This window comes from Pelobates fuscus, chromosome 11 (assembly GCF_036172605.1).
Source record: "Pelobates fuscus isolate aPelFus1 chromosome 11, aPelFus1.pri, whole genome shotgun sequence".
NCBI lineage: Eukaryota > Metazoa > Chordata > Amphibia > Anura > Pelobatidae > Pelobates > Pelobates fuscus.
The window spans coordinates 2,097,610-2,111,374 of NC_086327.1; the positions used below are offsets into that span (position 1 = coordinate 2,097,610).

The following is a 13,765-nucleotide window of genomic DNA, read 5'->3' on the forward strand; positions in this document are numbered from 1 at the left end:
CTTTAATGGCTGCTAACCTGACAAACACAAGATCTCAGAGTTTAAAGTAATAACAAGCAAGTCTTCTATTTAACAAATTGGTGATCTTTATTAGAAACTGCTATTCACTAAATCTAGAAGTGGTGAGAATCGATCAGGGATTTCCATAATTTAGAAAAAATTTAAACATTATCATAGTCAGTTTTCCAGCTCTGTCAAATGATTATAGCTTAATTCCCTAGTTTATTTTTCACAACTGTAAAGAATATCTATACCCCTATGTGTGTCATGGAGATCTTAAACCAATTGAAACATAGGTGTAGATACCTGTTTGCTTGGAAATGTAGAAAAATGGTAAGGAACTTTCACCCATGTTGCCACCAAAACCATTCCGGCAGAGAAATTCAGACCCGGGAAGTACGAGCCGACATCAGATGTTGCTTGTGACAGAAGTTGTAAGCTTGTGTTAGTCCCGATATAGATTTCTCCTTCATTTGATGTTTCTATATCAGCCCAGAATGGCGCTAAGAATGTGGGACCGTTGGTTATGGGGAGGTACATATCTAAATTCTCTTGAAAGTTGAATAGCAGTAAACCTCCAGAATAGACCTGGGTCACAAAGAAGACACAAGGTCGGTTAAATCATGGCCATTAAATTGTGTTCATGTTGAATCAATGCAGGAATGCAGAGGGAGGAAACTTTGGGCCTTTAGTATTCTGGAGCAAAAAGAACCCCCTAGGCTTACATGTTTTTTTTAACCCCCCCATACTATACATAGGTTATTAACATTCCTCCCCCATACTATACATAGGTTATTAACACCCCTCCCCCATACTATACATGGTTTGTTAACCAACCACCCCTTAACTATACATGGTTTATTAACCCCCCCCCATACTATACATGGCTTATTAACCATTCCTCTCATACAATACATGGTTTATTAACCCCCTGTCACGACTACTAATGTGATCCAACACGCAAACCTATGTAACATCTACATAGAATATAAAAATAGATAGAACGTAAACCGGTTCTTAGAATGGTCGGATTAATACATTGAAAGACAGAGAATGGTCAAGGAAAAGCCAAGGTCAAGGAAGCCAGAAATATACAAGATCGATAAGAAAGCCAAGTCAGGGAAAACAGAGATCAGAATAGTCAGGAATAGCCAAAGTTAGAATACTGGGAATATCAATAACAAGGACAAGAAAAAGCACTCTCGGGAACCAGGACTGGAAACCACGACAGGGCCATGAGCTAGGGAAATTCAGGGGTTTAAATATCCCTCCTTGGGCTGTGATTGGTCAGAGCTTGGCCACTGACCCCAGAACGTGCATGTGCGTCGGCATTGTGACATCACACACACGTTCACGTGACCTTTGGAAGCGGAGCTCCAAATGGCCGCGACCTCGTGGCCGGCACCATTTTGGATCCCACGTGTGGAGGACGATGCCCCAGCAGGTCGGCTCCCAGCTCGTTGCTGAACAGGTCATTCCTCCAACCTGTCACCATGCAGCCGCAAGCCAGGGGCCGTGACAGTACCCCCCCCCCACTTGAAGACCACCCACCAGATGGGAAGGAGCAGGCTTGTTAGGAATCTGGTTGTGGAACGACTGGACAAGACAAGGAGTGTGGACTCTATCAGAACGTTCCTCAGGTCCAAAACCTTTTTAATCCACCAAATAGGACAAAACACCCCTAGACACCCTGGAATCCATTATGGAACAAACCTTATATTCCTCCTTGCCTCCAACAACCAGAGGGGAATTAGGTACGAATTGTTTAGTGTACCAGTTGCAAGTAAGCAGATTCAACAAAGACACATGGAATGTGTTCGATATCCGCAAATGTGCACGAAAGGTGAGAGAGTACGACACAGGATTAATGCGCCAAAGGACTCAGAAAGGACCTATAAAGCGAGGAGCCAGTTTCATGGAAGGTACTTTCAATTTGATATGACGCATGGAAAGCCATACCCTGTCCCCAACTTGGTAGACCGGATTGGCACCACGCCGCTTGTCTGCCTGAACTTTAGAACGTCTGAAGGCCGATTGTAACGCTTTGTGTACCGAAGTCCAAGTGTCATGGATAAAGCAGAAATGTCAGTTTCTGAAAAATCAGAAGGTGATACAGTGGGGTGATTACCATTATTTACAAAAAAAGGACTGAGAGTAGAGGACTTGTGGGTTGCGTTGTTTCTAGCAATTTCAGCCATGGGCAGGAGTTCTGACTAGTTAGTCTGATTGGCATCAATAAAGCAACGTAAATAAGACTCTTAGGCTTGATTGGCTCTCTCCGCCGCCCCATTGGTCTGAGGTGATACAAAGAGAAAAAATGAAAGTTCTATGCCCAACTGTTTGCAGAAAGCACACCAAAATCTGGAAATAAATTGGGTACCTCTGTCAGAGACTATGTTTTTTGGTATCCTATGTAGCCTAAAGATTTCACGGAAGAATACTTGGACAAGATCCTGGGAAGATGGCAGATTTTTTGAGAGGTATAAAATGTGCCATCTTCGAGAAACTACCATACTATCATAAGGATAGTTCTATACCCATTAGAATTCGGGAGATCAACAATGAAATCCATGGCCAGGTGGGTCTACGGAGTGTCTGGTATTGGAAGTGGGTGTAACAACCCAGGAGTTGATTTGTGGGGAACCTTGGACCAAGCACAAAATCCACATGCTCCCACATACTACTTGATATAACCTCTAAGTGACGGCCACCAAAACTTTCTAGTAATGGCAGAGAGGGTTTTGTGTATACCAGGATGTCCAGCTGTTACGGCATCATGGTATAACCGGAGTATCTCAGATCTTTGTGATGGTGAGACAAACAGTTTATTAGATGGCTTCTCTGCTGGTGCCTGAGTTTGATCTGCTATTATGGCACAAAAGGAGCGGAGAAGACAATTCCGAATCTTTCGTAGCCATACGTTTTTATGATCCATGAAAATCAAAAGTTGCTCTTTGGAATCTTCTAAGAGATGCCTCCATTCTTTAAAAGCTAGAATAATGGAAACTAATTCCCTGTTTCCGATGTCCTAGTTTCTCTCAGCAAGTGATAACTTATTGGAAAAAACCCACAGGGATGAAGAGGTTTATCAGGGATTTTTCGTTGAGACAGGATACCACCTACCCCTGTCTCGGATGCATAGACCTCTAAAATAAACAGTTTGGCGGGATCTGGATGTGCTAAAACAAAAAAAGATTTCAGTTTTTCAAATGCCTCTATTGCTTCCTTTGCCCATGAATTACTATTAGCTCCTTTTCGGATGAGGTTGGTGATGGGACCAATTTCAGATGAGAAGCCTTTGGTGAACCTGCGATAATAATTAGCAAATCCAATAAAGCGTAGTGCGGTTTTAAGACCCTTGGGTAATGGCCACTGTAATACTGCATCCAGTTTGCGTGGGTCCATCTTAAAACCAGAGGGGGATATAACATATCCGAGGAACTGTACTTCAGTTTGATCAAACTGGCACTTTTCTAATTTACAGTATAGGCCATTTTTAGCAAGGTTTTAAGCACGGTTTTCACCAACACGAACGTGTGGAGGTATTCTCTTAGGACATCACTGATCAGGTCTTTAAATATTGCTGGAGCATTGCACAAACCAAACGGCATAACCAGATATTTATAATGTCCCATTCTGTTTTTTTATTTTTATTTGACAATACATATAAAATACAAACAAATTATTCCATTTTTTTGAGATTGCATATATAAGAATATATTGAGTAATATACAAAGAAAGACATTCATACATAAATCAAAAATACATTCTCTCCTGATACCCTTGTCCTCTCCTTCTTTCTCTCCCTCCTTTAATAAATTTGCTTTTTTTTTTTCCTCTTTCTTTTTAGATAATTCAGTTGAGAGAGAACAACATTTACTTGGTATGGAACCCCCCACACACACTTTTCTTTTTTTATAGCCATTATTGCATCCATCATAAAATTTCCAAACTTGAACATTTGTAATACTTCTTGTAAGAAAACCCAGCTGACCCTGTCAAATGCTTTTTCAGCGTCCAATGACAGGGCCAACCTGGGGATTCTTTTAGACCCAATATAATTCAGTATATCTATGATTTTCCTGCAGTTATTGCTCGCATATCTATTTGGAATGAATCCCACTTAGTTTCAATGTATTAAAAATTACATTATTCCTTTCAATCTTTCAGCGAGTATTGAAGAATATATTTTTGTGTCACAATTAATAAGTGATATAGGTCTATAGTTCATAACTATAGTTATATCTTTATCTTCTTTTGGGATGGGCACTATTTGGGCTTGTAACATTTCGTTAGGAAAATACTTTTCCGTTTGATTTCATTAAAATGTATCAGAAAGATATGGAGATATAATTGTTGACATTGGATAAACCATCTGGTCTGGAGTTATATTATTTTTTAATCTGGCTATTGCTTCTTAAACTTTGTCAGTACTATATGGAGCTTCTAAGAGTTAAGAGTTTGTAAATTAAGCTTTTTTTAAATATGTCCCAATACCTTTCCTATTCTGTGTGTTAGATGGAATATTATCTAACGAGGAATAATAATCTAGAAAGGCGTTCCCTAGGTCCTTTGGACTTGAAGCTACTCCTCTATCCATGATAATGTTAATAATCCTAGCTTTAGCATGTTCCTTCCTTAATTGATTTGTTAATATTTAGTTTGGATTTAGCGGCAATTAGGTCGTTAGTAACTTTGGTAAGCACAGTCTCAGTAGAGTGGAGAGGGCAGAAGCCAGATTGAAGAGGGTCAAGGAGAGAGTTGGAATTGAGGAAGTGAAACATACGGGTAAAGACAAGTCTTTCCAGAAGCTTTGAGGAAAAAGGGGTAGGGATATGGGATCATAGTAAGAGGGGGAGGACGGGTTGAGAGATGTTTTTTTCAGGATGGGTACTACAGTGGCATGTTTAAGGTCAGCAGAGACAACTCCAGAAGAGAGAGAGAGAGCAGATGAAGATGTGTGTTAAGGACGGCACAAGACAAGGAGAGAGATCTGATAAGATTAGGTGGGACAGGATCAAGCAGGCAAGTGGTGGGGCGAGAGGAAAGGAGAAGCGCAGCTACCTCTTGTTCAGTAGCCAGGGAGAAAAATGGTCGAGAAAGACAAAGGCAAGGAGGGGAGAATTCTCTTGTCAGTAAAGTATCATGCAAAGCTGTAAGGTTAGTTTGGGGGGTGGCCACAGCAGGGTGAAGAAGAGAATTGAAAGTGTCAAAGAGACGTCTGGGATTGCAGGAACATGAACTAATGAGAGAGGAAAAGTATGACTGTTTGGCAAGGGCAAGATCTGCGCTGTATGAACATAATAGGAATCTATAATGGAGAAAGTCTGACTGGGAAGCGTTCAGCACAACTGTAGCATCTTTGCAGATAGTGTGTTGATTTAGTATGCCACGGTTGGGGGCATGTCCTCCTTGAGGTGCATGCTTCGAGCGGGGCTGCAGTGTTCAAGGCAGAGGTGAGGGTAGTGTTATATGTGGAGATTGCCAGTAAGGGACAGGAGAGGGATAGGAATTGTGAATCAAAATCATCTGACAGCTGCTGGAGGTCAATAGAATTAAGGTTCCTCCTGAGTTGAGGGAGGTTAGGTACTTGAGAGCAAATGATACGAGCTGGTGATCAGAGAGAGGAAATGGAGTATTGCTGATATTAGACACTGTACATGTATAAGAGAAAATAAGCGTAAGAGTATTGCCAGTTTCATGAGTGGGATAATTAACTCACTGTGATAGCCCAATAGAGCCCAAGTAATTAAAAGTAGTTTAGGGGCTGCAGAGGTCAAAGGTGGGTTAATGGGATTATTGAAGTCCCTGAGAATTAGGGATGGAATATTAGAAGAGAGGAAGTAGGGTAACCAGACAGCAAAGTGGTCAAGGAAGAGGCGAGGGGAACCAGGGGGCGATAAATAATGGCAATGTTAGCAAAGAAAGGTTTGAAAAAGCAAATTTAATTAATTTCAAATGATGAAAAAAGAGAGGGACGGGGACGGAGGTGGCCAGAGGTTTGAAGGAAAAGTGAGGTGAGAGTAGAAACCCTACACCACCACCTTTACATTAAGAATGTCTTTGATTGTGGGTAAGTTGAAGGCTACCAAAGGATAAAGATGCAGGGGTAGCAGTGTCAGAGGGGGAGAGCCATGTTTCTGTTAAGGCTAGTAAATCTAGGGAACAAAAGATGAAGAGGTCGTGGACAGCAGTGGATTTCATAATATTGCAAACAGAGCATGCATTCCAGGTGGCAGTATTGAAGGAGGATTTAGAGGAAGAGTAAAATGAAATGGGTATGAGATTGGTGTGGTTCCCTGAGTTAGTAGGTGTTGGGTTTACCGAGGTGGGACCGGGGTTTGGAGAGACATCACCAGCTGCTAGGAGCCGAAGGACAGAAAGGAAGAGGAGGTGGGAGTAGGATTTGAAAGTTTTGTAGGAGGATATGTATATAGAGGATTTGGGAGGAGTTGGAGGAGATAGTCTGCAAAGGTATGTGTAGAGTGCATGGGATGAATAGAGAGGGAAGCAGAGTAAAGTGGAAGCAATGAAGATGGTGTTGCCAGGGACAGGTGAGCAGAAGGTGAGAATGAGAGAAGTTAGTGTGAAAGTGTAAAATAGAAGGGAGAACATTATTTAGAGAAAATGTGTTTTGTTATATAGATATGAAGATTATACATATATACACACATAAATAAATATAAACACACACATATATATATATATATATACACACACACACACACACACAGGCAAAAGTTGTTTAGTACTTATAGTATTTTTTTTAATTCAGAACAAGATGCAGTGATTTTCATATTCATTCATCATTTATTGAAATATTCGGGGATAAACCCCTCCTTCACATACACGATTTCTATATACGTTTGTTGATTGCAGTCATACTTACATATACTGTAGAGAAAGAACTTCCAAAGAGTGGAATCGGGGTGGGAGTCTCAATATCTTCTAGACTATCGTATGTTGGCGGCAGTAGAACATCATTGACAGAGGGTCCATATGGATAGAGAACTAAAGACAGAAATATTTCATATAAATCCTGTGTTTTTATGCGATCACCATGAAAGAGGGAATGTGCAAATAAGTAGCAGATTCTCTTTAGATATAGCTAAGCATTCAGAATAGAATGGCTTTAGGAGGGGTTTCTGCATTATTGCTGCTATTTTAGAAATTGTTCTCCTTTTTCTGTGGAAAATTCCAGTTAAATGTTAGGAGTGCACCTCTGCTTGGCCAATACCCAGGGCAGGTGGGACCATGGCTCCAGGCGGCACTCAGACATGGGTGGCCGTCCCTGTCTTTGGCCAACAGCAGTTAGAGAAGGTCCTTTCTTCCCTGATCAACCCCACTGACTAGGTGGGCCGGCTGAGATGCTGCCCCAATTTTTTTTATTTTTTTTATATGGAGTCATTAGGAGGGGGAAGCTGAGCTAGAGTTGGCCAGGGACACGTTTCTCACTGTAGTTCTAGCTCTCTGACATGTATGTACGTAGCGGGGAATGTGGTGCGACTAAGAGTAAGGAGACTACCCCAATTCTCCCCCGAATAATGACAAACAACGAATATTGGATGAAACAGGCCACAGCATTTATTAAACTTACAACTGTAGGACTCATCTGAACTTTATTATTTTTCTTTAATTCAAATATAAATAAACACATAAATATATATATATATACATACCATAATTAACATATAAATTACACTTATTGCCCTACAGCCTCCAACTTAAATAACCGTCCTTGCCAACGAACTTAACCAGGTGCCTAACTTTACCCACTGGTGTCTCGCCCCCCCCCCCCCCCCCCCCTCCTCGTCCAAACCTACAATTCCCATCATCTTAAATGCTCTACCACCAGCCGGCTTTTTGCTTGGTGGGCACATCCTATTCGGTAACTTAAAAGTTTATCTTACAGAGCAGGGGAGGTTGAGACCCACCATGTCCATCTCCTGACATTCCATCTGCTCCCCAACCCTGTTGGCAAGGACACGCTCCCCGCTAGCTGTGACAGAACAAAAACAGAAAATTAGGGTGGGAGGGAAGTTGTTTGCTGGCCAGAATCCCAAAGGCACTGAGTCATGTTACAATTCCATGTAAATTACCGGTATCTGAACATATTGTTACTGAATGAAATCCCTGCCCCACTACAAACCCATAACCACTCCCCTAAACACATACAGCCAATCACTAGCACCATCCCCACACTCATACATGTGCCCTTGTCCATTGAGCTGTGCTGACTCCCCAGGGCCTTAACTCAGCATGTGCCAGAACTTCAGTGATTTACTTTACACTTTTCAGCAGGGCAGTGGGCTGGCTGATATAAGATGTCGGAGCGGCAGATAGCCAGACATGGAGAGGGAGGGCAGTACAGGAGTCAGGTGCACAGAGCAGCCAGGAGCGGGGCACAAGGAGTCGGGAGTGGACAAACAGTGGAGAGGATGTGAGGAGCAGAGCTGCTAGGAGACAGTTCAGACTCCATTCCAGTCAGAGCCACACCACCAGGGATACAGCGAGGGTAAGTGTCATAATTGGCTACATTGCCCACACAGTGTGCTGCACATAGGAAGCCAATCCACAGACACACACTGCATCCCCAGCACACGCACAGACACACTGTATCCGGAGCAACCGGCAAAAACCTAACCTGGTTCTGCAACCGGCAAAAACCTAACCACCAGCAAATACATCTAACTACATACTCCTACTGGCAAACACCTAACTACCGGCAAATACATCTAACTACATATCACTACCGGCAGTCACATCTAACTACCGGTAGTCACATCTAACTACCGGCAGTCACATCTAACTACCGGTAGTCACATCTAACTAATACTGCGACCGGCAGTCACATCTAACTACCGGTAGTCACATCTAACTACATACTGCGACCGGCAAACACCCAGCTACCGGCAGTCACATCTAACTAAATACTGCGACTGGCAAACACCTAACTACCGGCAGTCACATCTAACTAAATACTGCGACCGGCAGTCACATCTAACTATATACAACTACCGGCAAACACCTAACTCAGTCCAACATAAACATATAATCAAACAAATAAATAAAACATGGTAGAAATGGATATTAAGGCATCTCTTCATGATTGTCAACAACAGAGTGTTAAATAGTGAGATTTTAAAGTGTGATAGGGATTGTTCTAACCTAAAGTAGGGTTAGGATAGATCATCCTTTTGGTTTTTTTTGCTTAAATGTTCTTCATCCTTAGTCTTCAGTTAAGATGTGACATCATCGTCTGTGAAGATAAAGAGGGCTCAGCTTTCCCAATAAGGAGATGGTTTGACTATCACCGTTACGGTATATTACATTTCTATCAGTATGGGGGTAAACACAGCTCTAAGTCAGTCTTACAAGCAATGGTGTTAAGAGTGTCAACTAATTTACCTGAGGACGTGTTTGTTGATGCCGTTTGTCGTATGCTGGGTCCAGCTACAAAAAATGAAAATATGAAAAGATAAGATTTTTAAGTTGTTTCTACTCTACTTTAATGAAAAAATACTACGTAAATATTACTTTTTCAGATTTTATGATAAATTTAGCCAGTCCTTCAATGGGCACTCCATGAATAAATTCAGTTGAAATTAGCTGCTCCGTCCCACCCATTGCACTCTTTGCAAATAAAAACAATAATTTCAGCTATAAACTCATTGCTCGCTCAGTGACACACACAGAAGGTTACTGTTATTCTCACCACTAGGGCAATTTCATTCTGAGTGTGAACCACATTATTTATGAAAGACCTAATGAGGTGTTACCAAGGTAACCGTGAGGTACCAGCAAGGTAACCCTGAGGTATTAGGTAATAGTGAGGTATTAGGTAATATTATTATTATTATTATTATTATTGCCATATATATAGCGCCAACAGATTCCGTAACGCTTTACAATATTATGAGAGGGGATTTAACTATAAATAGGACAATTACAAAAAAAAACTTACAGGAACAATAGGTTGAAGAGGACCCTGCTCGATCGAGCTTACATTCTATAGGAGGTGGGTGTAAAACACATTAGGACAGGAATTTGCAGTCAAAAAAGGTGGGCTGCCCTTTAGGAGAGAGCAAGAGACAGGTATGTGAGGTAAGGGTTAGTCTTGGAGGCCATAAGCTTTCCTAATGAGATGGTTTTTAAGGCACTTCTTAAAAGATACAAGACTAGGGGAAAGTCTGATGGCGGTAGGCAGGCAATTCCAGGACGCAAGAAGTCCTGCAAGCGTGAGTTGGCCATACAGGTGCAGACAACAGAGAGGAGGTGGTCACGGGCAGAGCAGAGAGACCGAGAAGGGACATACCTATGGATCTGTGAGGAGATATAAGAGGGGCTAGAGTTGTTCAGTGCTCTATAGGTGTGAATTAGTACCTTGAATTGACTCCTTTAGCATACAGGAAGCCAATGTAAGGACTGGCAGAGGGGTGAGGTGCGAGAGAACCGACTAGAGTGGAAAATCAGTCTGGCAGCAGCGTTCATTATGGACTGTAGCGGTGCAGTACGGCTTTTGGGAAGACCAATCAGGAGAGGGTTACAATAATACATGCGGGAAATTACTAGAGCATGGACAAGCTCCTTGGTAGTATCTTGTGTAAGACAGGGGCGGATGTTTTTAAGATGGAATCTACAGGATTTGGCAACATGCTGGATGTGAGGCTCAAAGGTAAGGCCAGAATCAAGTATGACACCAAGACAGCGCACTTTCAAGGATGGACTGATGTGGGTACCACAAACTTGAAGGGAGAGCGAAAGAGGAGGATCAGTATTAGGAGGAGGAAAGACAAGGAGCTCAGTTTTAGAGAGATTGAGTTTCAGAAAGCGGTAGGACATCCAGTCAGAGATGGAAGAAAGGCAAGCAGTGACACGTTGCAGGATGGCAGCAGAGAGGTCCGGGGAGGAGAGATATAACTGGGTGTCATCAGTGTACAGGTGGTAGTGGAATCCAAAAGAGGTAATAAGTTTGCCAAGAGATGTATAAAGAGAAAATAGAAGGGGACCAAGGACAGAGCCTTGGGGGACTCCAACCGAGACAGGACGAGGGAAGGAGGTATCATTAGAAAAGGAGACACTGAATGAGCGTTGGGAGAGATAAGAGGAAAACCACGAGAGCACAGAGACCAAGTGATTGAAGAGTTTGAAGAAGGAGAGCATGATCAACGGTGTCAAAGGCCGCAGAGAGGTCAAGAAGAATTAGTATGGAGTAGTGGCCTTTGGATTTAGCTGCGATTAGGTCGTTAGTAACTTTGATAAGCGCAGTCTCAGTAGAGTGGAGAGGGCGGAAGCCAGATTGAAGAGGGTCAAGGAAAGAGTTGGAATTGAGGAAATGAGACACACGGGTAAAGACAAGTCTTTCCAGAAGCTTTGAGGAAAAAGGGAGCAGGGATATGGGACAATAGTTAGAGGGGGTGGACGGGTTGAGGGATGTTTTTTTTAGTAAAGGTACTATAGTGGCATGTTTAAGGTCAGCAGGGACAATGCCAGAAGAGAGAGAGCAGTTGAATATGTGCATTAACCCCTTAAGGACCAAACTTCTGGAATAAAAGGGAATCATGACATGTCACACATGCCATGTGTCCTTAAGGGGTTAAGGAAGGCACGAGACAAGTGGAGAGAGATCTAATAAGGTGAGATGGGACAGGATCGAGTGGGCAAGTGGTGGGGCGAGAGGAGAAGAGAAGAGCAGCCACCTCCTGGTCAGTAGCCGGGGAGAATGTCTGAAGGGTAGGAAAGGCATGATCTATGTGTGGTTGAGAACAAACGATCAGTAAGATGCATGGAATTAGATTCAGCCACTCACCCAGAACAAGAAGGAAAACCATACAAATCAGATCCATTGTCGATGCAGTACGTTCAGGAACACACAGGAATATGGACCCAGGAAACCATTCATGTCAATCTAAAAAAAAACAGAACATTTGCAAACTGTATTAACAACATAGATAGACTAATGTGTTGAATAACGAATTGCCTTACAGTGTTATCTAATAATTACAAGCAACGATAAAGAGGCAAATGCCCTCGTTTTAACCAACATCTACCAAAATGATAATCAGAAGGAAGAAGCCATTTCCAAAAGACAGTTTAAAACCCCCTTTGAGAGGTCTTTTCTCATCATATACAGGATATTTCAACCTGCGGCTGGCTGCGCCACTATTAATGCAAATATGCCGCGTTGAGCAGAAACATTGCCGTAAAATAACTAACTCTCTGATATACTTTACAGTCCGTTTCAGAGCAGTGAATGATGAAATACTTTATAATAAATGTAACACATTATTATGGATATCAATAAAGGTTTCTGAATATTTCATATCTTAAAGCAATCTGTCACTTAGACAAGGGCCCCTCCTGGCAGATACAAATCCACTTACACAATATCGTCATCGGGGAGGAAGGAGATACACTTACCTTCCTCCTCGTGTCGTCATCAGGTAAGTACATCTTTGTATCCAGCCATTTGCTGATGATTTCACAAGTGCTGTGTTTAGGTTATATCTATACCTGCCTGAATTCGAATATGGCGATTACCTTTCAATTAAAGCCGACAGTCTGCAGGTAACCTTATAATCGTTAATTTGAATGTGATGCGAACAGAACAAAAATAAACAAACTATAAACACTGACCGAATACCTGTGTAACAGCGAGCGAATGTTAGCGGATCTCTCCTGCTATTCCTTAATAAATCCGATAGCAGAGGTGAGGCATCCTGTGTCTCAGATCCGAGTAGAGATTGATAGATACTGCCTATAGGACTGCTTCTTGCGATGGGTGGGTAGGCATAGATGAGGCGATGGGAGCTTGGGAATTTTTCTGGAGTTACACGTCTTTCAGGTTACTTCAGAATATTTAAAGGTCACGGAATTGAGTCATTAACACACAGGTGCTCCTAAACCCACCCCTCTATAATTAACACAAACTAATTTACTAAACATTGTATCAAATGTTCAACGCTAAATGCCATTGGAAAATGGAATTCTCTATTAGATACAACCAATACTCCAATACAACCAGTGCATATAATGCTATAGTAGGGTTTTGGAGAAAATGGTACCAGTTACACAGACGATCAGAATGTACAATGCAGCCAGTTTGTGGGATTTTACAGTTAAAATAAAACTGATAGCAGGATGTACGTTAAAACTGGTGCTAAGCTAAATGGACCTTTTTTTCTAGCTAAATAATTTGAGATGATAATTATATCAATACAGTAACTTACAAAAAGTTAGTATTTTATCTCCGGATCAGGGTTTAACATTACGTTAATGCTGATATAAAAACCGTAATCTAAAGCAATGTCCAAATTAAATTAAAATGGAGGAACGTCACCTTGAGTTAGAATTCTCTTTCCATCAACAATCCATTTTTTATAATGATTCATATCAATTAAAGTGACATTGCATACCATGCTTTTTAAACAAATTAAAACTTAAACAACCAAACCTTTAAAAAAAAAAAAAATCTTTGTTTTTTAACAAAAAATTAAATAGTAAAGAATTGAAGAGAATTTCCATTTTTTGACCAAATTATCTGAACACGATAACTGATAATTTTAGTAGTGGAACGTTTCCGTTTTGTCCAAAATCCTCATTCCTGCAGTCAATTCTCAGCAATCCCAGTTTGGTGGAACCCATATATTTTCTTCCCTTTTTCTACTTATTATGCGACAAGGAATTGCTGCTGCATATTAACTGCTTCGTTGTGTAAAGTGGGTTTTAAGACGAGACAGAGTAAATCTAAACCGAACTGGAGAAA

At 41.5% G+C, this 13,765-nt stretch overlaps 1 protein-coding gene across 1 annotated transcript in view; it reads right to left on the reverse strand.

The window, feature by feature from the left end:
* Nucleotides 1-11,869, reverse strand: part of LOC134577671 (sushi, nidogen and EGF-like domain-containing protein 1) — a 56,658-nt gene extending 44,789 nt beyond the window's left edge. Inside the window, exons 1-4 of the mRNA XM_063436524.1 lie at nucleotides 11,810-11,869; nucleotides 9,409-9,453; nucleotides 6,890-7,011; nucleotides 307-588 (exon numbers count right to left, since the gene is read on the reverse strand). Of these exons, the coding sequence (XP_063292594.1) occupies nucleotides 307-588; nucleotides 6,890-7,011; nucleotides 9,409-9,453; nucleotides 11,810-11,846 (486 nt within the window). The 5' untranslated portion in view covers nucleotides 11,847-11,869. The remainder of the gene's footprint in view (nucleotides 1-306; nucleotides 589-6,889; nucleotides 7,012-9,408; nucleotides 9,454-11,809) is intronic.
* Between the last annotated feature and the right edge of the window lie 1,896 nt (nucleotides 11,870-13,765).